This window comes from Puma concolor, chromosome E4, assembly GCF_028749965.1.
Source record: "Puma concolor isolate L17-30 chromosome E4, mPumCon1.1.hap2, whole genome shotgun sequence".
NCBI lineage: Eukaryota > Metazoa > Chordata > Mammalia > Carnivora > Felidae > Puma > Puma concolor.
Window position 1 is genome coordinate 24,590,187 of NC_141683.1, and position 25,813 is coordinate 24,615,999.

At 36.0% G+C, this 25,813-nt stretch overlaps 1 protein-coding gene across 12 annotated transcripts in view; it reads right to left on the reverse strand.

Moving 5' to 3' along the window:
* Nucleotides 1–25,813, reverse strand: part of KCNT2 (potassium sodium-activated channel subfamily T member 2) — a 364,649-nt gene that overhangs the window by 162,688 nt on the left and 176,148 nt on the right. For all 12 annotated transcript variants that reach the window (XR_015245793.1, XM_086693290.1, XM_086693289.1 and 9 more), the window contains one exon: nucleotides 24,701–24,764. Coding sequence is in view for 11 of the 12 variants with exons in the window: in XM_086693290.1 (XP_086549416.1) it covers nucleotides 24,701–24,764 (64 nt within the window). In the remaining variant the exon portion in view is untranslated. The remainder of the gene's footprint in view (nucleotides 1–24,700; nucleotides 24,765–25,813) is intronic.

Below are 25,813 nucleotides of genomic sequence, written 5' to 3' on the forward strand. Positions count from 1 at the left end.
ACAATACCTAATTCAATCAGTGCTAATTACCAGCACTTAAAAAATTAGCAGAGAGTAAGAGGAAAGTTTCTTCAAAAACTTAAAAGTACTCTTCTTGGAAAATAGTTGAGGGTCAGAAGCCTTCAACAATGCAGCACAACTAATAGTTTTTAGTAACAGTTTCCATGGAAAAAATATGGATTTATAACAATTTTAACACTTTTAGAAAGATTGGCAAGAGAGGAAGGACTACAGCAACCACACATGTAGAGAATACACTATTTAAAATTTGTTTCTATATAAAAGTAAAAGTAAAAGTAAGAGAATCTTGACTCTACATGGGTCAGTTGGAAAAGATCAGTAACTTACACATATTAAAAATACCAAAACAGTTAAAAAAAAAAAAAAAGAAGGTGCTAAGATTTAGAAAAGGAATAAAAATCCTGCTTAACATTGAATCTTACACATAGTGTGACCCCATAAATTATTACTTAATTCATTAAGTAGGTCAAAGCAAATTATTAGAGAAATGAGTCAGCCAAAATACATTTTGAAAAAGGAAACAAAAACATTTTCCAGGGTAGCACTGCCCGTGGAGTGAGTAGCCATTAGCCACATGTGGCTGTCTAAATTTAAAGTAACTAAAATTAAGCATTCTATTTCCCTGTCACACTGGCCATATTTCAAGTGTTCAAAGCCACATGTGGCTAATCCAAAGCTTTATGGAACAGTGGAGATATAAGCATTTGTATCATCAAAGGAAGTTCTATTTGACAATGCTGTTAGGGAAACAAGAGGGCAATTAAAAATATAAATGGATATAAGGGATTATTTAAAGAAGTGCAGAAAGAAGCTGCTGTAGGTAGTTAGTAACTTTAAGTGGCATGAAAGTTGATGAATAGTAACTCCAAATTCCTAAAGTGGATAAATGGACAATGTGTGTCTTCCAGGCAAACATTCAATGAACCTGATACAGTGTGATGGTTAATTTTATGTATCAACTTGGCTGGATCATGAGGTGCCCCGGTATTTGGTTAAACATTATTCTGGATGGGTGGTAGACCCCAGAAAAGGGACAGGCAGAGAACAGAAGCCACAAATCCTGTGTATAAATTTATACAACACTGGCTAACCGCTAAACCATGCATACATGGGACAGAATAAGAGCAATCTCAACTGAGATTTGAATCACTGCCAAATGCTAGGGTAAGAGAGATTGTATTCAAGTGAACCAAATTAACTGCTTGCTAAAACAAGACTATCAACACTCTTTGGAGGAATATAAGAGACTCCAAGTCTCCACAACATAACATAATATTCAGAATACATTGCAAAATTATTGAATATATGAAGTGCCAGAAAAATGTGACCTATTTGTTTATTTCATGGGAAACAAACAAAATTAAATCCAATAAACATTAGCCTCTAGATGATCTAGATGTTTGAATTATCAGACTAGGGCTTAAAGCAGATAATAAAAATATCATCACTGAGATAAAGGAAATCTGCTCATAATAAATAGAGGAAAACTCTAAACAAATAGAAAATATTTTTAAAATTTTTAAAAATATTTATTTGTTGATTTGAGAGAGAGAGCGCATGCGTGGGTGTGAGCACACAAGCAGGGGAGGGGCAAAGAGAGAGTGGGAGATAGAGAATCCGAAGCAGACTCCAGGCTCTGAGCTGTCATCAGCACAGAGCCCGACATGGGGCTCGAGCCCACAAACCATGAGATCATGACTTGAGCCAAAGTCAAACACCTAACTGCCTGAGCTACCCAGGTGCCCCTAAAAAATATTTTTTTTAATTAAACAAAAAGCAAAAATACCTGAAAAATATTCACTGAATGGGCTTTGAAGTAGAATGGAGATGACATAGGAAAGAGTCAGTGAACTTGATCATAGATCAACAGAATTTATCCAATTTGAAAAACAAAGAGAAGAGGAATAGAGAAGGAACACAGTTCAGGGACTTGTGCAACAATGTAAAAATGTCTTATATAATATAATTGGATTTCCAGGAAGAACACAAAAGAGAAAATAGAACAGAAAATAATTTGAAGAAATAGTAGCCAGAAACTGCCCAATTTTGTTAAAGGCATATTTTTCCAAGTTCAATAAGCTCAGAAAATCCCCAACTGCATAAATGAAGATGACCACACTAATCACATTGTAGTTAAATTACTGAAAACCAAAAGTAAAGACAATATTTTGAAAACAGCCAAAGAAACACAGTTTTGTGACCAAGGATTCTTATCAGCAATCATGGAAACCAGGTAACACGGAAACAGTATCCTAAACTCTAGAATGAGGGGAGGAAAAAACTATTACACCATAATTTTATAGACAAAGATCCTTCAAAGAAGTGAAATAAAGGCTTTTTCAATTAATGAAATCTAAGAAAGTGTGTCATCATCAGTATCAGACTACAAGTTTAAGAAACTTCTGTATGCTGAAGGGAAATGATACCAGAGTGAAAACTTTGGATTTCAAAAAAGACTATAAGAAATGGTTACTATTGAGTGAATATAAAATAAGAGCTTTCCTCTGGAATTCTTTAAAATACAGATATATTCATAAAGAAAAAATATAGTATTGTCTTATGGGATATGAAATTTATGAAAGTAACAGAAGAATAAGTGCAAAGTTTCTAACTTCAATAAATTGTGTCATATTTAAAAATAAATGGTGCGATATTAACATGAAGTGGACTATGAAAAGGTAAGGCCATGTATTGTAGTCCCTAGAGCAGTCACTAAAAAAATTTCAAAAGACAATTCCTAAAAAGCCAATAGGTATATAAAACTTGAATTCCTAAAAGAAAAAAAAAGTCAAATAATTTTTTTAAATGTAGAAAAGGGAAAACAGAAAACAACTTAGGTAGACCTACATCCAACCATATAAATGATAGCACTGAATGTTAATGAACTGAACATATTAAAACATAAAGAATATTAGAACAAAAGAAATAAGACCCAACCATAAGCAATTTAGGAGAGATGCATATTAAATATAAAGTTACTGGTAAGAGAAAAGGAGTAAATGATAATAAGAAAACAAACAACCCACTTTGAAAGCCAGCAAAAGATCTTAACAGACACCTCACCAAAGAAGATTTACAGATGACAAATAAGCATATGAAAAGATGTTTAACATCATATATCATTAGGGAATTGCAAAACAGTGAAATACCACCACACAACTACTGGAATGACTAAAATCCAAAACACCAACAACACCAAATACCAGTGAGGATGTGGGACAGTAGAAAGTCTCATTTATTGCTGGTGGGAATGCAAAATGGTTTAGCAACTTTGAAAGACAGTCTACACTTTCTTATAAAACTAAGCATACCCTTACCATATCATCCAGCATTTGGGTCCATGGTATTTACCCAAATGATTTATCCACCTGAAACCTGCCCCTGGTTTACAGCAACCTTATTCATATTTGCAAAAACTTGGAAGTAACCAAGATGTCCTTCAATAGGTAAATTGATAAAACAAATGGGTACATCCCAATAATAGAACATTTTACAGCAATAAAGAGAAATGAGCTGTCCAGCCATGGAAAGACACAGAGAAAACTCAAATACTGCTAAATAAAAGAAGCCTAACTTAAAAGGCTGCATACCATATGATTCCAACTATATGACATCTGGAGAAGGGACATTATAGAAAGTGTAAACAGATCAGTGTTTGCTAACGGGCTTGGCAGTGGGGGCAGGTGGAGAAGTGGGGATGGATAGGTGGAATACAGGGGATTTTTAGGGCAGTGAAAGTATTCTGAAAGATATCGTAATGACGGATAGATATCATTCTACATTTGTCAAAACCCACAGAATGTACAAAGCAAAGAATAAACCTTAATGTAAACTATGGACTTTAATAATAATAATGTATTTATTTGCAAATATCAACATGTATAAATCAGTTGTCGCAAATGTACCACAGTAACACAAGATGCTAGTAACAGTGGAAACTGGGGAGGAGGGGTGGTGGAAATTCTCCATATTTTTTGTTCGATTTTTCTATAAACCCAAAACTGCTTAAAAAAAAAAAAAAAAGTCCATTTAAAAAAAAACAAGCAGGGGCACCTGGGTGGCGCAGTCGGTTAAGCGTCCGACTTCAGCCAGGTCACGATCTCGCGGTCCGTGAGTTCGAGCCCCGCGTCGGGCTCTGGGCTGATGGCTCAGAGCCTGGAGCCTGTTTCCGATTCTGTGTCTCCCTCTTTCTCTGCCCCTCCCCCGTTCATGCTCTGTCTCTCTCTGTCCCAAAAATAAATAAACGTTGAAAAAAAAAGAAAAAAGAAAAGAAAAAATAAATAAATAAATAAATAAATAAATAAATAAATAAACAAAAACAAGCAGACAAAGCGTGAGCTTTAGTCACAAATTCGGAGCTCTAATTTCACTCTAGAATTTACAAACTGCGTAAGTAAAATTACTAACCAAATCTGATTCTCAGAATAAAAGGTTCAATTGTTTGTAAAGTGGAGGTAGGCAGCTGGCTCTTCTTTTTTTTTAACATTTACTTATTTTTGGGACAGAGAGAGACAGAGCATGAATGGGGGGAGGGTCAGAGAGAGGGAGACACAGAATCTGAAACAGGCTCCAGGCTCTGAGCTGTCAGCACAGAGCCCGACGCGGGGCTCGAACTCACGGACCGCGAGATCATGACCTGAGCCGAAGTCGACCGCTCAACCGATTGAGCCACCCAGGCACCCCTGGCTCTTCTTATTTCACATGATGTCTGGCAACATGTGACAGGTAGACCACTGGCTCCCTAAAATTTTCTCCCTTGGCTTCCATGACACCAATGTCCCTGATTGTCCTTTGGATTTTTTATCCCAAATTGAACTCATCTTCAGATCTGCTGGTAATTCTTTCTTGTCAAAGAGGTGGGTTTTACCAGACACTAAATCCTGATACCTCTGCATCCAATACTCTCCTCCATCCCTCCCTCCCTCCCTCATACCCCTGCAGTCAATCAGTCCTCAAGTCTTGTTGATGATGTCTTTTTTTTTTTCAATATATGAAATTTATTGTCAAATTGGTTTCCATAAAACACCCAGTGCTCATCCCAAAAGGTGCCCTCCTCAATACTCCCTCCCACCCCCCATCAACCCTCAGTTTGTTCTCAGTTTTTAAGAGTCTCTTATGCTTTGGCTCTCTCCCACTCTAACCTCTTTTTTTTTTTCCTTCCCCTCCCCCATGGGTTTCTGTTAAGTTTCTCAGGATCCACATAAGAGTGAACACATATGGTATCTGTCTTTCTCTGTATGGCTTATTTCACTTAGCATCACACTCTCCAGTTCCATCCACGTTGCTACAAAGGGCCATATTTCATTCTTTCTCATTGCCATGTAGTACTCCATTGTGTATATGAACCAAAATTTCTTTATCCATTCATCAGTTGATGGACATTTAGGCTCTTCCCATAATTTGGCTATTGTTGAGAGTGCTGCTATAAACATTGGGGTACAAGTGCCCCTATGCATCAGTACTCCTGTATCCCTTGGGTAAATTCCTAGCAGTGCTATTGCTGGGTCATAGGGTAGGTCTATTTTTAATTTTCTGAGGAACCTCCACACTCTTTTCCAGAGTGGCTGCACCAATTTACATTCCCACCGACAGTGCAAGAGGGTTCCCGTTTCTCCACATCCTCACCAGCATCTATAGTCTCCTGATTTGTTCATTTTGGCCACTCTGACTGGCGTGAGGCGATATCTGAGTGTGGTTTTGATTTGTATTTCCCTGATGAGGAGCGACGTTGAGCATCTTTTCATGTGCCTGTTGGCCATCCAGATGTCTTCTTGAGAGAAGTGTCTATTCATGTTTTCTGCCCATTTCTTCACTGGGTTATTTGTTTTTCAGGTGTGGAGTTTGGTGAGCTCTTTATAGATTTTGGATACTAGCCCTTTGTCCAATATGTCGTTTGCAAATATCTTTTCCCATTCCGTTGGTAGCCTTTTAGTTTTGTTGGTTGTTTCCTTTGCTGTGCAGAAGCTTTTTATCTTCATAAGGTCCCAGTAATTCATTTTTGCTTTTAATTCCCTTGTCTTTGGGGATGTGTCGAGTAAGAGATTGCTATGGCTGAGGTCAGAGAGGTCTTTTCCTGCTTTCTCCTCTAGGGTTTTGATGGTTTCCTGTCTCACATTCAGGTCCTTTATCCATTTTGAGTTTATTTTTGTGAATGGTGTGAGAAAGTGGTCTAGTTTCAACCTTCTGCATGTTGCTGTCCAGTTTTCCCAACACCATTTGTTAAAGAGACTGTCTTTTTTCCATTGGATGTTCTTTCCTGCTTTGTCAAAGATTGGTTGGCCATACGTTTGTGGGTCTAGTTCTGGGGTTTCTATTCTATTCCATTGGTCTATGCGTCTGTTTTTGTGCCAGATTATGTCTTCTAAAATTGTTCTAATACGTCCACTTCTCTCCAAGCTCCCTGCCAGAACCCGAGTCTAAACAGCCATCACTTCAAGCTTGGAGTGAAGGCAACAACCTCCAAATCAATCTATCTCAAGGTTTATATTTTTTACTAATTGTGTGTTCTTATCAGATTTACTGCCTTTTCAAACTACAATCTGATTGTATATTTGGCTGCTGAGAACCCTACAGTGGCATTCCTTATCCTGAGCATCAAGCCCAAACTTCTTAACAAGGCTTGCAAGACCCTTTATTAAACTGTCCCCAAATTACTTCCCTAGCCTTTGCACTCTTTGTTCCAGTGGTAATGCATCCTCCATCCTTGAGCCTCCAGAATTTCTGTCACTTATTCTAGGAAACCCTCTTCTTCTGACTGAAGTCCATGCTAGCTGTTTCCACTGCATTCTGTATTTGACCATCATAGTATTCACTCACCTGTGTCTTTAAGTTGATCTCCACTACACTGTAAGCTCTAAGAAAACAAGGGCCATGTTTATACTTCATTCATCCTAAGGGTACTTCATTTATCTCTAGCAACCAGCTTTCATTTGCTTTTCAAAGATGAGTAAGAAAAACCATATTTACTTCATAGGGATATTGTGAGCATCAAGTGAGATAATGTAAAGAAGCATCAGGCACACAGAAAGCATTTATCAAATCTGTCACATCAGTGGATAAATAGATGGATGAAGTACTGACCCTAAAAGCCCACAAATCTCCCTTGTTTTATTCATGCACTGTGCCCTACCAATAAGCATCTATGACCTTGTGAGTGGAGCACTAAGTAAGGAAAAAGGAAACAAGGTACCAGGGCATAAATGTCACATAAGGAATAGGAAATAGGTATTTGCTAATACAGATAATAAAACAGCACAGAAACAAGATTTTTAATTCATTCTTCTAACAACAGAAAATGATATTGATTTCGTTTTTTTCCTTGCTGACAAAATTCAGCCTGAAATAAGACACGTTAAATTTAATTGTAACCAAAAAAAAAAAAAAGCATCAACTGTGACAACTTTGGAATAAACAGCCTAAATAATAAAGGAAGATAACACAGGGTATTATTGGGTCATCATAAGTGTCTATTCTGCTGTGAAAGCAGAACATTTCTCCTAAAGTCAGTATACCTAAAAATTAAATTGGCTAAAATCATCTTCATAAAGTTCAACTTTTATAATTTGAAATATCTAAAAATTATTTGTTGGCATTCTAAGGACCTAAAACAAATCCCTTTACCTATGGCAAAGGTCTTTATTCCTGAATTCCAAGTGACCCATGAAAGAACTCAACATTTTAGATGAAATTTTATACATAAGTTGTATCCCCACCTCTCCATGAGAATCTGTAATTTTCATTAGATTCTCAAACACAGTCTACAACTCAGAAAATGGCTAAGACGTTAGTGTGATCAAAGGTCACTTTCAACCCCATTTTCAATTATAAACATACATATGTAGCACTTAACAAATGATAGATTTATTTTTTTATATTTTGAGTATATTTTGATAACCCATCTACTGGAAACAGTTTTTAGGATCAAGTAAAACTGAATTATGAAAATTAAAATAATATATGTATATAAATTTGCCCCCAATTTATAGATCCTTGAACAATGTAGATACAACATTTATACAAGAGTAAAACAACTTGCAGCAAACTGGAAAACAAATCTTTCCTAAACACAACTCAAATGTACTGTTTTATAAACAACTCTTGCCAAATATACTCCTTGCCTAGAGAATAATATACTCCTAGAAGTCCCTCTCAAGATGTTGCATTAGACTCAAAAGCACCTTGACTGCAAGGGGCCATTTTGTTCACAATTACACTGTCTGGGTCTAATAAGTAAACTGATAAATTATAAGGTTAGATATATAGCTGATATATTATAAGGTTACCTATATACATATATGTATGTATATATACACACATATATATATAGCTAATGATACCAAAAAATGGAATGTAATTCTGATACATAGGATCTATGTATGTGTTATCTATGATTAATTGGTTTGACTTTATGATTGAATTAAGGAAACTGCATAGTTCATTTGTAATGAATTGTAATTGATGTCTTTGGAGAATTAGGCTTCACATTTGATGTATATTTATTAAGTACAAATGTAATTCAGAATGTTCTTAAATAAAATACTAAAAATGAAGCATATAACCAAAAACTCTAATAGATATAAAACATTAAATCATCATGTTGCCTTTTAGACTACCAAGCTATTAGGAAGCCATCTAGTTTGAGTCAAACATCTATAGGTTCAGCAGTAACCCATCTTCAAGAACTACAGACACCATAGTCAAAAATAATTAAAGAAATCTTGGTCTAGCATTCTAGATTTTGGTATCAAAACTTGACTGCTAGGATAATTTCATCTTTCTGCCAAGTTTAAACAGAAGGGATTTGACATTATGTCTGAGACAGAAACATTATCTTGGATTCCAGTTTTAAGATTATTTGTACTTCCTGCTCCTTCCAATGATCTCTCAGGGACTGGAATTCTACTTCTGATTTCCATTCTTACAGCTGAGAGTTACAGATGCATAATGGCAAAAACCTGACTGGCTGTTTGAAATTCCAGATATAGCATATTCCTAGAATCTTCTTACCAGAAATTTTGGGACTGTGTACCGAGTCTACTTTATGGTCAGCTAAATAACACATATACTTTCTGTCTTTACTTGTCAAGAACCAAAGCCTATTTTGCGCTCTGCTTCTCAAAGCTGAAATCTTGTATTATTTCTTAGAGCTTGTTGGCCTAAGTTCTAATAATTTGCCCAGAGCCTTACACCCCTTAAATGGTGTCTTTTGCATATTTAAATCCTCTCCCAGGAAAAAAAAAATCCTCTCCCAGGTTCTTCAGGAATCACCATTAACAGCAAATCTAACTCCAGATCATAATCCTCTTGAGTCTTCCCTGATTTATTCTTAACAAAGTTGTGACCACAGCATTTTAAAACTCTCACAAAGCCCATTGACATGTGTCAAGTGAATAATCAATAAAGTGATTCATAAAGAGGCTAGGCTATCTTGAAAGCATGTACCTGAAGTTCAGTGATAATCATCTGCCAAGAATTTACCAAAAGATATTTCTGGACAGATTAAAAAATGAGTTACACTGGTGATCACAGGGTGTCTTAGCAAGTTTAAAATTCACAGTTTGAAATTCTGTGATTTTATTAATTAGACAGGAAGATGTTTGTGAGAATGTATTATTAACCACTGGGTTGAATTAACAAGCAAAAAATTTTGCAAAACCTTTCCAAAGAATTTAAGGTACATTTTATTAGGTAATGACATAACAGAAATGGTTATTGTGTTAAAGTGTTGCAAAGCTCAAAATGGATCTAGTTAAGACAAAATAAAATTCTTTTAAAAAAAGCTTAAATTGTGAAGGGTAGCAGAATATGCCATTCCAGAGTATGCCTTCTTAGCATAAAGATTATTTTGATCTGATTATTTTTGAGAAAAAGCAGCCATGGGAGAAGCTCTTAAATCAGAGTAGATACTACCCTTATTCATAAAGTAAATCTCCATTTGTAAGGGTAACTCTCTCCCTGTACCAGGAAGAGAAGGATGACTGACAGCTCTTTATCAGTGGAGAAGGCACCAGACTTAAATCAGCCTAACAACCTTACTATACTTGCCTTGATAATCTCCCAGAACTAGTCTCCCCACTCCCACATCATTCTTTTGTCATTAGCTGAAGATAGTATTGAAGGTGATGGCTTGGGTCATTTGGGGGAGTTTTACAGCTTTCCTGGGTATCTCCCATGTACACATGAGGTATACATATTAAACTTCTGATTGCTTTTCTCTTGTTATTCTTTTATTACCAGGGGGAAACAGCCACAGAACCTAGAGTGCAAAGGAAAATTACTTTCCCCCCGCTACAACTGCAAACATTGTATTTCAGCTCTTTTCTCATGCTGTCTGAAAGGGTCACATAGGGAATTTGCTGTCTGAGTGTTTGATGACTGTTTGCCTTTTACTCTAAGATTCCATATGTTCAAAAATGCATGTAATAATCAGGAAAAAATGAGCATCTTTGACATTTAAGAGGAAAGCTAACAACATAGTTTAAAATAAATCTTTTTTCTGAAAGTTACAACTTAAAGTCTTTGGAGTCAGATGACCAAGATGGTTTTAAAGTTTCCCTCAGCTTGATTTCCTGACAGGTTTCTTCCTGACCATAGGCCTCTGACCTCCCTTTTCTTAGAACCTTTATTTTAGAAAAAGTCCAATTATAAATTCTTTTTTTCTGCCCCTTTGAGATTTAAATCTTCTCCCAGGCTTTCACCGGTTTTACAAACCAGAAATGTCTTTCTCAAGAACCTGAGGGCCATTGCTCTGAAAGGTATTCAACAAAGAATCGAGAGCCTCTACCTCCCTTATCTATGGGAACATAGGACCCTAACTTTCTTAAGAGACAATTAGCAAATCATGGTGGAATCACATGAAGCAATCTCCCCTCTCCAGGATTTTTCCACTGTCTTCATCCCAGAACTTAAAAATCCTCTAACCTTTTGTTTCCAAGTTGTTGAGTTCAATCTCTCTCCTTTACCGCAACAGTCCTAAATAAATTTTCTCCCTTGCTTGTTTAACAATGTCTGATACAATTTTTCCCTGACACAGACAGAATAAAGTATAAATACTAGGTCTGTGAGCTCTGAACCATATGCACCTAAGAACTTAAAATAGCTAACCACAGTATTATTTTATTAATCTACAAACTGAAGCTAGTAATAACATCCTTGCAAGGTTGTTATGAAAACACATCACATATATAATATGTATAAATATATATAAATAATCTTTAGCCTGAAATCAATATTTAGTAACAGCAAATAAATGAGAGGTGTTAATATGTATTTTTTTTCAGTTTCAAAAGCAAGAAGTTTAAAAATCAGTTGTGCCAAGAAAGCTAAAAGAGCAAAGTAAACACTACAGGTTTTTTTTCAGAAGTAGGCCATTTATGTAAAAATCCATATGTCCAGCTGAGCTCAAAAAATTAAAATCTTTTGCCACTGCAAAGAAAACCCGTCTAAATGGTAAATCTACTATGCTGCATACATTAAAATGACTGCATGGATATTTAACTTTGAACAAATTTTTAGGAGTACACCTAATGATAGACTGAGTGAACAAGATATTGAAAGTAAAGTGTCTGAATCTTTTTTTTTTAATGTTTTATTTATTTTTGAGAGAGAGAGACAGAATACTAGCAGAGAAGGGACAGAGAGAGACACACACACAGAATGTGAAGCAGTCTCCAGGCTCCAAGCTGTCAGCACAGAGCCAGACGCGGGGCTCAAACTCGTGAACTGCAAGATCATGACCTGAGCCAAAGTCGGATGCTTAACCAACTGAGCCACCCAGGCATCCCTTGTGTCTAAACCTTTTAAAACACATCACAACATAAGCCAACATTCCTCTGTCCATTCAGCACCTCTTACTTTCCAGCTCACTATCTGGGACTGTGATTCCAAAGAATGTCCAACATCATCAGCAACTTCAATCTATCGATACTCTCATTCTCTTTATCTCTATGCCCACATTCTCATTTCCCTGCTTACCGGCTTATACCAAATGTTTCACCAAGTAAGCAGACTCTGGCATAAACAATCATTTTGCTTGCCTCTCTGACTCAGGCCCACTCTATAGGCAGAACTACAACCTTGCTAAATCCAACTCTCTTTCTACTACAAATAACAGATGGCAGGCACAAACACACGTATGTGCTAAACAGGCCTTACTTCACATTCAGAGTCCATACTATCACATAGGAGAGGAGCGTTGCTCAGCAACTCCACATTTCTCCAGGTCATTCACTCCCCTGCTGCTCTAGAGAACTATTTCATATAGCTCCTCAAACGTCTACCATCTCTTCCCTCTTTTCTGACGATCTCAACTACTATAAGAAAATAGAAATAATAAAGCGCCCATAGCGCTCTCCACCACATCTGACTACATACTCGCCTCTTGTTAAAATGGGTGAGCATTTTACACACTTAGCAGAGAGAAACCTTCTACACTGGATCATATTCTATCTTATAAATCCTCTGACTGTATTCTTCCAACTTTTCACTTTCCTGTATCGTTCATTTTCCCATCTCTGGTGGATCATTTCCTTTAGGATACAGAATTTCTAAAAATTTTGCCCACTAAAAAAAGAAAGAAAAAGCAGAAAAAACAAAGTCTTCCTTCACCACATATTACCATCAGGTGCTGCCCCATTTATTTCTCTGTTCTCATTTGTAGAAACCACTTCTAAATTCTGTAATTGTTGCCTTCATTTCCACTTTACTATTTAATTTTAAACTTTCTTTTCTAATCCAAGAACTTAAAGCCATGAATCTCTTTTTAGGCACTACTTCATCTGTGTCCCCTAAATTTTGATACGTTGCATTTTCATCCCAATTCAATTAAAATAATTCTAGTCTTCCTTGTTATTTTGTATTTTACCCATAGATTATTTAGAACTGTGCTAATTTTCAAATATTTGGGTATTGTCCTGCTGTTGTTTTCTTACTGATTTTTAACTAATTTTTATTATGATCAGAGAACATACTCTGTATGTTTACATTCTTCTAACTTTTCTGCCATTTCTTCTATCATCCAGCATATGGTCTTCATGAATATTCCATACACACTTGCAAAAATGTGGATTCTGCAGTTGTTGAATGCAATGTTCTATATGTCAATTAGATCTAGTTGGCGAAAATTAGTTCAAGTTTTTTTTTATAACCATACTGATTCTATTTCTACTTATTCTGTTAGTATCTTAGAGATCAATATTGGAATTTCTAACAATTGTAGCTTCTTGAAGTTTTGCCATTTTGAGGTTTCACAATAAGGTATGTGCACACACATTGAGGAATGGTATGTCTTTTTGATGCATTGATCCTTTAACAAATACAAAATATTTTTTTAGAGAAGATCCTTTAAAAGCAATTGAGAAATAATGGCTTAAGTATTAAGAAGGAATTCTACAAAGATTGAGGGCACAAAAGCAAGTAGAGAAGGGAATAGCATGAAGGAGGAAAAAGGTACCAATGGTTATTTAACAAAATGGGGAGCACAAGAAAATAATACAAAATGTTCTCTACTAGGGGACATTTGGTGTTTTTAGAAAAAAGACTGTCAGGGATATGGATGCAGTGTAAACTGGAATGAGCAATCTAAGGGCATTATAAGTTTGAAAAAGTGAGTGTCACTTTTTCAAGAGGTTAGACCTAAAAAGGAGGAAGAATTGTACTAGGTATAAGAATACAAGTAGTGTAGGTACTAGGTGCCATAAAAATATTCTAGTGAAAGCAACATGGTGTTGCTTTCTGTGTTCCTGCCTTAATAATAATTAATGAGCTTTCTATTTTAAGTTTGTCTTTCAAAATTTTGAATTAATGTTTCAATCTAAAAGATCAGCCTTCTCTAACATTCCATATGCCTCTTCCCCAGTGTTCTCTCCTTACCACTCATCACTAGCTAACACTCCATTGATTCATTTAATTAGTACATCGACTGTCACTTCTACTAGTAGGCTAGCTTCGTGAGATTTTTTTCACTGCCTTGTTACTAAATGTATCTTCAGTTGATACATCAATGCTTGGACTATAAGCCACTCAATAAATATTTGTTCAGTGAATGAATGGTTAAAAACGGTGATAGTGTTACCCTAGGGCACTTTTATTTCTTGGGTAAAGTGCTATGCTCAGGTCTAAGAAGCATACAAATAATTATGTCAATTGGCCCCAAGTAAATGGGAAGCTAAGTGAACTAAGACATGTAAACTTTATATGCAAATGTGAATAATAAATTAACATACAATAGGATAGTGAGTGCAGATAACAAATCTACAATAAATAACAATAAAAAATAGTAATGAATGGTAACACATACCTGTGGGGGATAAATTTAGGAATCCCCCGGGGCTTACACCAATGGGTTAACAAAGCATAAAGAAATACAAAGTCATAAAATGCTCACACCTGAGTTTGGGCAAACCAGATTGGCACCCCAAGAATAGGGAGGCACAAAAGTGCCAGGAATAGGGAGGTGCAGAGGCACCCCAAAATAGAGGCGGGGTGCAGAGCACTCAGAATAGAGAGGGAGAGGCAAAGGCCTAAAATAGGAACAGGTGCAAAGGTGCCCAATACATAGGTATATGAAATAAACAAGATTAGATATTCAGGGTGGAAGCACCCCAATTTAGTACTATAGCAGAAAAGCTGCTTTCACAGGAGACTAGGGCCAGATTAGATAAATTGGTGAATTGGACTATGGACCCTGCGCTGCAGGCAAAGCAGCCCAGAGGGGAAATGGTTAACTAAAGAAAAGGTGCCTTGTCAACCCTGAGGTTATTTCCCCTACCTGTCTCATCCCCTAGGCTAAGGTAAACAGAGGTGTTGGCTCCTGTCCCCTCTAAACAATCTTCCTCCAGACTGCCAGCACTGGGATTTTGTTTTGTATTAACCCAAACCCCTAACCACGAATATTTTCAAGACACCCTTTCCTTCACTTCCATAAGTTAATGTTCACAGATTCATTATCCCTTTGTACACATCCATCGCCATGTTTGTAAGCCTTCTAATCCTAATAAAAACAGGGCAAGTACCCTTATTCGGGGCTCTTGTCTTTTCCCAGACATTAGCCATCTCTCGCTTTCAATCCTGAGTCCCGCTCTTTTGCTAGACAAGAGAGAATTTTAGACCCAGAGTCTACGACATATACCTATAATGTACACCTGATTCTGAGAATTTAGGAGATGGCAGGAAACAATACAAAAAAGGGAAAATGTAATCAAAGTGATCACTGGTTCTTCAGTGAAAAGAGTGTACATAGTCACAAAATTCTAAATGTATACTGCATTCAACATTTAGACTTCATCAATAAACAATGGCAGAACATTTAGTTTTAATCACCAGATAAAAAGTAAATGATATCAGCCTTCATATACAAAAATGTAAATACAGAAGGCCAAAACTGGATCATGGAAAACTGAGAATGGCAGCTGAATGAAAAAAGAAAACAAACGCCATATTCTTCTTACAAAGCAGAGATACAAAATACAGTATCAGTGGTTTAATGGATTTAAAGTAACTGTCTTTTAAAAAATAGACTAAAAATGGGGAGTGGGAGTGACAACTGATGCCTAAAATCATATATATATATATATGTATATCATGTATATATATACATCATATATGTATATATATACATGTATATATATCATATATACACACACACACACACACACACACACACACACACACACACACACACACATATATTCTCCTGATTACAATTTCAAACTGTGGGACCACTTTTATGTCCAAATGTGTGACCTATTCGAACTGTAAGCTATTATCACCATGGGAAGCCGTTTGGGTACAAAGAGAAGAGTGTTAAAGTTGACCTGACCTGGGTAGACGCCAGGCTCTGCCACTGCGGTAAATCTAATTAACACCCCTGAGCCATGGTTCTCTCATCTATGGAACAATTGCAGTGAGCATGAAATGCCACGATGTGCACAAAATGCCTCACCACATGGACACTACTCACGAAATATCAAATTTGTTTGGTTCCTTGTTTGAGTTTTATTAAATAAATAGACTTGAAAAAAATGAGCTAAACTATGTATACCAAGAATAGCAGTATTAACTAGAACTCCAGTTCTATATAAACATGCAAGATTTTTGTAGAAAATTAGCAATACAATATTAGAAGTTTTAAAAATTGTATTTATCATCCTTCACAATAAGTTATGTAGAAAAATACATGTTTGAATACTTTCACTTGCTGGATGATAAAGCCTGTTATCTTTAAAATAAAAATAAAAAGATGAATAAATAAATAACCATCTTAAGAAAAAAAATGGGCATTTTCTTTAAAAACCATTTATTATGAGCTTCATTCTTTTTAATTAAATTTGATTTAGTAACATCAAAAAGAATTTTTGACTTAAGTGAAACGAACACTTAATGATTTTTTTAAAAACAACTTTTGCCACTCAATACAAAGAAAAAAAAAACTTTACTAAAGATGCTGCTATGGCATTTTCAGGTTCATGAGAACCCTACAATATTTGAATAAAAAATATAAAACTTTACATAGGAATACATTTCTTTTTATGAAATATTATTAATTCCAACACAGAGTCCTTTGGAACATTTATTAATTTTTCATGTTGATGTTTTTCACAACTCTGCCTCTCCTCCAATTAGAAGAATGTACAAAACTAGTATTAGAGTCGGAATTATTCTGCCTGGTTTAAAAAATGTTATTAGAACAAAAGAGGAACTCATTCATTCAATTTTGCAGCCCAGCAATAACACATGCATATGTATCTATCAGAAAGTGTGCAAACAATATTGTTCAACAGGTGTAACTGTACCAAAGAAAATAATGTAAAAGAACATTTTCATAACACAATGATTTTAAACATTTTTTTGAGTATTGATGACACACAGTGTTATACTAGTTTAGGTGTACAACATAGTGATTCAACATCTCTACATGTTATGCTATGCTCATCACAAGTATACCTAACATCTGTCACCATACAACACTATTACAATGTCATGAACTATATTCCCTATGCTGTGTCTTTTATTCCCATGACTTACTCATCCCATAACTGGAAGCCTAAATGTCCCACTCCTCTTCATATGTTTTGTCCAATCCCCTACTCTCCTCCCCACTGGCAATCATCAGTTTGTTCTGTATATTTGTAGGTCTGATTTTGCTTTTTGTTCGTTTATTCATTTGGTTTTTTTTTTTTTAGATTCTACCTATGAGTGAATCCATATGGTATTTGTTTTTCTCTGACTGACTTACTTCACTTAGCATAATACCTTCTAGATGTATTTATGTTGTCAAAAATGGCACGATCTCATCCTTTTTAACAGCTGCATAATATTCCATTCTGTTAGTGTGTGGTGTGTGTGTGTGTGTGTGTGTGAGCATGTGCACATGTATGCCACATGTTCCTTATCCATTTATCATTATTTTTTAATTTTTTTTCAATGTTTATTTATTTTTAAGAAATAGAGCATGAGCAGGGGAGGGGCAGAGGGAGAGGGAGACACGGAATCCGAAGCAGGCTCTAGGCTCTGAGCTATCAGCACAGAGCCTGATGTGGGGCTTGAGCTCATGAACGGTGAGATCGTGACCTGAGCCAAAGGCAGACACTTAAGCGACTGAGCCACCCAGGCACCCCTATCCATTTGTCTCTTGATGGATACTGAGGTTGCTTTCAATATCCTGGCTACTGTAAATACTGATGAAGTAAAATTAGGAGTACATATATCTTTTTGCATTAGTATTTCTGTTTCTTTGGGTAAATACTCAGTAGTGGAATTATTGGATCATATGGTATTTCTATTTTATTTTTGGTAGGAACCTCCATACTGTTTTCCACAGTAGCTGTGCTAATTTACATTCCCACAAATAGTGCATGAGGGTTCCTTAGTTTCCACATCATTTCCAACTCTGTTATTTCTTGTCTTTTTTATTTTAGCCATTCTGATAAGTGATATCTCACGTAGGTTTTGATTTCCATTTCCCTGATGACTAGTGATGTTGAGTATCTTTTCATGCATCTATTGGGCCATCACACCAGAATGTTTTTAAACCGTATTTAGAAAAATTTCTTTAACAGTATGCCTAATATTAAAAATTCAGCTCTATAGATTTAACATTTTTTTCCACACAACAGATAATCATGACTCAAATGTGCATATATATATACAGCAGGAAAATATTGCCAGGTAAATCTAATATATTAAAAATAATTATTGGAAAGGTTCATCTTACAACCAAATATATAAAAAATTAATCTAAATTACTTCTTGAGAAATCATAAACATTTCAGTAATTAATTTCACATATATACCTTTGGAATTAAAATTAAGAGAAGAAAAATAAACTTTCCTAATCTTATTTACTTAACAAATAAATATTTAACAAATATTTCTCCAAGGAAGGTTCAGTGTAACTGACCTTGTTTTTGGTCAGCTTTTAAAACAAAGTAAAACTTTTGACTTTTGACTGTCTGCTTTACAGACAGTAAAATATAAATCTACCTGTTTCTTCTCACTATCTAATAGTTTCAACACTATTTCTCAACCCATGTTGCAGAGTTATGAAGCCTATGAGTGACTGATTGCTATCCACTGCAGGATAGAGAAGGAATGTCCCGAGAATCTAGAATTTTCCCATGTGATTCTAATATCTAATAAGAGTGGGCTTGATTAAAATTAAGGAGACCAGACAGCTCTTAGTCAAGTGGAACACAATTCCATCAGGTAAGAACACATCATGATTCCATGCCTTCTGGCCCTCCCAAGACACCCACTTATTTTCACTCCCAAAAGCAAGTATAAATGACAGTACTGCTGACTTGGCTGCTTAAGACTAGAATTCTAGAGTTCATTTTCCTCTAAATGAAAATACAAGAAATTTAATGAATGTGAAATGATTAAATTGTAGCAGGACTAAATCATCATAAAGGAGGAGTTATTCTCTTCTTCTACCCACCTCCCAAAAGAACGATGTACTTGGGGAGAGGCAACCAACATAGTTTGTCTGGACCAAACCCTCATACATACAAAAAGATACGAACAAAGAAAAAAAAAGATGACCTAGATTTTTTACCAAAATGTATATATTTATTAACCTCTAGGAAATCAAAAAGCAGAATTTCAACTCTCCTGATAGGATTTAAGCCAAACAATGGGGGTGGAGGGGCAGGTGGACCAGAAGTTGTTGAACCAACTTCTCTGTAGGAAACAGTGTAGAATTGTTTGAAAGCAACTTCCCAAGTTTGAAAGGCCCTTCCCAAGACATATTAGGGAATATGGTGTCCTCTACCTCAACACTTAAAGCTACTTAGCTAGTGCAACATTTTTCTGGGTTTCTGTATTTTTTTCTCAATAAATCTTTAATTGGGTCATTGTGTCCATATATGTAAAAATGATTTTAAAAAAGAGATGAGGGGAAACGTCTGACTCTTGGTTTTGGCTCAGGATATGGTTTCTTGGTTCATGAGATCGAGATCCACGTCAGGCTCTATGCTGACAGTGTGGGGTCTGCTTGGGATTCTCTCTCCCCTCTCTCTCTCTAACCCTCCCCCATTCACATTCTCTCTCTCTCTCTCTCTCTCTCCTCTTCTCTCTCTGTCCCTACCCCACTCACACACTCTCTCTCAAAATAAATAAACTTAAAAACAAACAAAAAGAGATGAAAGGAAGCCCACTGGTGTGTCCAAATTTGAGCAAACCAGGAACAGCCTACTGTCCATTTTGTAATTAAGTCCTGAAAGGCTGTTTCTCTAAGACCTGAAGATAAATCCATGAGACCCCATACAGAAAATACAGCATAGTTGTGAGACCCTCCAGTCTTTGCCAAAGGAGCAGAAATACTGTATACTTAGTGCCACTCATGGATATTGGTTTTTTTCTTCTTTGCCGTCTGTCAAGACATAAAACTCCATTCAATTACCGGGACCCGGTCCCTTCTCCTTGTCCCTTGGTTCAAGATGCCCGAAACTCTGACATTGACTTCCCTTCTGTATTTTCTCCCAATACATTACATATTTTATTATTATCTCCTCTTGCATGCATGGTTTCTGAAGATAAGTCAGATGAAATTCCTATCTTTGCTCCTCTATAATTAGGGTGTTTCCCCCACCCCCACGCCCAACTTCTTTCAGTACTTTATCTTTGATTTTCTATCATTTGAAAATGATATTTCTAGGTGTATTTATTTGACATTTTTTCTTCTAGGTGCTCTCTGAGCTTCCTGGATCTGTGGTTTGTGTCTGATATTAATTTGGGGAAATCCTCAGTTACTATGCTTTCAAGTATTTCTTCTATCCCCTTCTTTCATCTCTTTCTAGTATTCCCATTACATCTATGTAACACCTTTTGTAATTGTCCCAGAGTCCTTGGACATTCTGTTCTGTTTTTGTCCAGTCTTTGTTCTCTTTGCTTTTTACTTTTGCAGGTTTCTGTTGATTTATCCTCAAGTTCCAAGATTATTTCCTTAGCCATGTCCAGTCCACTAATAAGCCCATCAAAAGTATTCTTCATTTCTGTTAGTGTTTTTATCTCTAGCATTTCTTTTTGGTTATTTCTTAAGGTTTCTTTCTAGCTCAGCTGACACTATGTATCTGTCATTGCATGCTGTCTATTTTATCTATGAGAGACCCTGGCATATCAATCAGTTGTTTTAAACTACTGGTCTAAGTTCAACATCCATGCCATGTCTGTTCTGATACTTGCTCTGTCTCTTCAAATTGTTTTGTTTTGTTTTGTTTTTGCCTTCTGGTATGCCTTATAATTTTTTCTTGATAGCCAGTCATTACACACCAAGTTAAAGGAGCTGCTATAAATAGATCTTTAGAAATGAGGGAGTGAGCCATGGGGTAAGGCGAAGCGTTCTAAGTCCTGAGTTAGCATCAGTCTTTATGAGCCAATATCTCTAGACTGTGACCTTCGCAAATGTTTTTTTCAGTGTCCTGGTCCCCCTTATGTGAAAGAGGATGGCCACAGTAGTCTGGAATTGTGTGTTATCCTTCCCCCAGATCACCTGGGCTCCGATAACTATGTTTCCAGCAGGTTAAGGTCTGGTTAACTAGTTTCCCTGAGGGCAGGGACTGTTAAGCAGAACAGAATGCTCTGGTGTATTTCAAAATGTTTCCTCTTCCCTGACCCTTGCTCCCAAGGGGATTTTTCTCTCATATTTACTGTGAGAACCTGGTCAAGCTCCTGGAGGTGAATCTCACAAAATTAAGAGACCCCTTCCCCATGACTACATTCCCCAGGGGTTTTTAACTCTCAGTGTTATCTGCACTGAACCTCCAGAAATTCATCAAATGCAGTTGAGGTTTTCCTGCCCGCACACTGGTTCCCAGGTTGATTTCCACTTATGAGTCTCTGCTCTGGGAAATTACTATTCTCTGAATTTGACTGTGAGTCTCTCCAATAGTAGAGACAGTATTTTGCCCTGTTTCCTCCCCTCTTGCTTTTCTCCTGAACCTTTTATACAATTTTTCATGAGTTACCCTATTTTTAATTTCCAGGAGCTCTTTCTGGTTCATGAAATGTTTCCTGTTTTGTCTTCAATTGTTTATTCTACAGCCTACTATTCTTGCTTTATGTATGTACACTCTTTGCAACTTCTCATATTACCATTGGAATAGCTGTTATACATTTTAAAATCTACTTCCTCTCCTAGAATTGTATAGTTTTGTTTGTTTCCTCTGAGTTCTTTGTTTTTAATGTTTTTTTATGTTTGTTCACTGCTCTTTCTTTCCCTTGTCAGGAATTTTGTTAAACATCTATTGATCTCTGTACTCTGAACATATGCAGAAGTGAAACACTCAAAAGCTGTTTGAGACTTGACTGAATGTAGGAATCTTATTTCACACAGCATTCTATCTTGTGATGGATCATTTCCCTACAGAAAACTACTCCAATCTTGTTCCAGTGGAGGGGTGGACATGGCTATTAGGATTCTGAGTCACTTGGGAGAAGCACCTCACATTCAATGAAACGACTTACTCTTTAATACCTTTGACTTAACCCTGACTCTTAGTTGCACCTTCTGGTTCTGAGTGAAGGGTATCCCTGGGTCAAACTCTGCCAATATTAAACCTGTTCCCCGGGGTGGGGAAAGGGATCAGCAATGGGTTTCTGAAGGGATTCAGGGAAACTAACTGCTTCTCTTACAGACTTTTAATCACTATTCATATGTTTAGTCCTACATATAACCTTACTTACAGAAGCATCTGGTGCCTCTATATCCTGAGATTTTTGAAGTTCCATTGCAAAAAGCAACCTGCTTCTGACTTGTTTCCTCTCTCAACTTAAATTTTAACTTCCTTCTAAGTCAGTTACCACTCATCCATCTGCTTTCTAGCTTCCAAACTTGTGTTAGTGCTGTCTCATCTACCATCTCCTTGGTCCTTATGAGTGTAATTTTTTATTCATTTCCTGTTAATTTGGCAGAGTGTCAGAAAAAAATGAAACATATTTGTTTAACTAAAAAATCCCAAACTCACACTGTAAAGGGTACTCCAAAAGATATTATATATTTATTTCTTAATGTTTATATTCCTCTTTAATACTCAAACCATTATTGATACTGGAGGGCAGCAAGTACTTTAAAACCAAGTTATCACTTAAGGGGCACTAGATTCAGAATTACAAAAGTTAACTAATTATGGAAACATACAGGAGAATGTAATCAGTTCAAATTCATTTATTTTATAAATACATTTGGAGCATCTAATTAAGAAACTAATTAACAAACTTCTGCAATGATACTTAAGCGAACTGAGAAGGGTGTGGTTTGAATTAAGATAATAACCAGAGAAAAGAAGGGGAGCAGATGAATTTTTAGAAATATACATTAGAGGGGCTCCTGCATGGCTCAGCCAATTAATCATCCAACTTCGGCTCAGGTCATGATCTCACAGTTCACGAATTTGAGCCCCACATCAGGCTCTGTGCTGACAGTTCAGAGCCTGGATCCTGCTTTGGATTCTGTGTCTCCTTCTCTCTCTGCCCCTCCCCCATTCACACTCTATCTCTCTCTGTCTCTCTCAAAAATAAAAAACATTTAAAAAAAGAATATATATATAAAGAATATATATTGTAGGGGTGCCTGGGTGGCTCAGTCAGTTAAGTGCCCAACCTCAGCTCAGGTCATGATCTTATGGTTTGTGGGTTCAAGCCCTGCATTGGGCTGTGCACTGCCAGTGCAGCCTTCTTAGGATTCTCTCTCCCTCTCTCTCTCCCCTCCCCCTTTCATGCTTTCTCTCTCTCAACATTAATAAGTAAGCACTAAAGAAAAAAATAAATATATTTTCATAAAGAGAAATATTTTACAAATTTTCTAAACTATATTTGTTCTATGCTCTCATATTAGTTTAGTAGGCTGCAGTGATAAAGTAGCACAAGCTGGGTGGCTTAAATAACTGAAATTTATTGTCTATTGGTCCTAGAGACTAGAAATCCAAAATTAAGGTGTTGGCAGGGTTGATTCTTTCTAAGGGCTAGGAGGGAAGGATCTGTTTCAGGCCACTCTCCTTGGCGTACAGATGGAGGTCTTCATGTTCACGTGGCATTCTCCCTCATAACTACCTGTATTCAAATTTCCTCTTTTTACAAGGATACCAGTCATATTGGATGAAGACCCGCCTTAGAGAGCTCATTAAAATTTGATTTTCTCTATTGAGACTTTATCCCCAAATAAGTTCACATTATGAGGTACTGGGGGGTCGGACTTCAATATATGAGTTTTGGAAGACACAGTCCAAGCGATAACAACCCTCTTCAAATAAAGGATGAGAAAATTGGTTTAAAAATCAATAAACACTTTAGGTAAATTAGAGTGAGGTAAACAGGAGAGCACAGAGCTTGCCACATTCAGGACTCATAGTCTAAATTAATATAACAAGAGGGTCTTATTAACTATTCCAGGAAAAAGCAAATCATGTCCCAGAAAGACCCATGCAATATTACCTTTTCCTCAGTCACTACAGGAAACACTAAGGTTTTGTCTCTGCACCACAGATATGGCTAGAGATAAACTCACTGTCTTAGAAACACAAGAGTTAACAGTATCTACTCAACATAAAATAATAAAGTACTTTCTAAAAACAATAAAATTAGAATGCATGTTTAAAAATAGAAGTTATAATTTGGTAAATTATACAATTTAATTATGAGTTTATATAACTTAAGTCTGATAAAAATACATCACAGAGATCATCTAAGCCAAAGGATGCCAAGTTGGAATGTGCTTCCCAACCACGTGGGAATCTTTTTAAACACACAGATTCTGGAATATATCTAGAATAGAATTTTCATGAATGCATACTTTTTTAGAAGCTCTCCAACTGATTCTAGTGCAGACTGCCTGATCCATCTGCTTTGTTTTAGTTGAGGAAAATGAGACCATTTTAACAAAATTACATAGCAAAGGACATACATAATTAAAAAAATGGTCCAGTTCTATTTGTATATGACTCATTTCATTTTGATCAATGGAAAACCCAAGAATTAGTAGAAACTACTTCAAAAACAGTTTTACTGATATAGGCCATAATGCAACTATTCATATATCATAGCAAAGACTGTTCAGAGATATTTGCTTCCCTTTAGTAATATTTTAAAGTCACCTATATTTAACATTGGCAGATTTTTTTTAAAAAATCCAAAAAACAATCTTCTAAGGTAAGAAGCACAATTTATGAAAGAAAATTTAGAAACTTACAGATGATGTCCTATCCACTTCACAACGGCTGCTCAGAATAAAACAGGCCTCAGCATCATCCATCCTAAATACAGACAGAAAAACAAAATAATCATACACTGAAATATCTGTGTATTGGCTGAAAAATAGAATCCCAATGCTTAATCCAATGTACACAAAGTATAAATAAACTATGAGTATCCTTAGGCTTAAATGAAAGTTAGATTTCTAGCAGATCATGACTGGACTTGACTGTGAACAAAACAATTGTTGAATTGGCTATAACTCAATAGATCATAATGACAAAAGTAAAAAAAAAGTACTCAAATTTTGTGATTATTTATTTTTTCATGTATGTGTTTTGTTTAAATTCAGGGAGTTGTACTGGTCTTTATTTTATGATTAGTTACATTTTAACTGCAAAGTTACTCAATTAACTAGGAGAGAAGGAACAGAGCTAATTAGTATTCTTAAGTCAAACTCTACTATACATTTACATTTCTTGGAGATGATTCATCATCTTGTTCCAAACCACTGTCCCTTATGCTAAAGTTCTACATTTCTTAAATTTGGTGGTAAATGGTATGTTTCAGTGCTTGATGAATAATGTTCTAAAAACCTAAAAATGTTGGAGTGCCTGGCTGGCTCAGTTCCTAGAGCATGCGATTCTTGATCTCAGGGGTTGTAAATTCAAGCCCCCCATTGTGTGTAGAGATTACTTAAAAATTTTTTTAAAAATCCTTAAAAAAAATAAAAACATCAAAACGTTAATTTCAAAATAAGAAATGTTTTGTCTTTTTGGTTCATTATGATAAAATAAACCTTCCCCCCTTCCCAAAAATTATATTTTCTATGCAGCGAAAAGAGAAAAGTCCATGAAATTAGACCAAACCAAACAGTTTTGGAAAAATACTAAGCCATGGTTATAAGATAATGAGTATTGCATAACATTTTCAAAACATCATCTTCAACAAAGCAATTCAAAATTCATGCAACTGACCTTTGGAACTGGTTTGGAGAATCCTACTCCTTGTTTCTTGCATGGGAAATTGTGTTGAAGAATTATTAGTTAACATTAAATCCCAAATCTTTATATGACATTAGGATAAGAAATGAACATAAAATGAATACTTC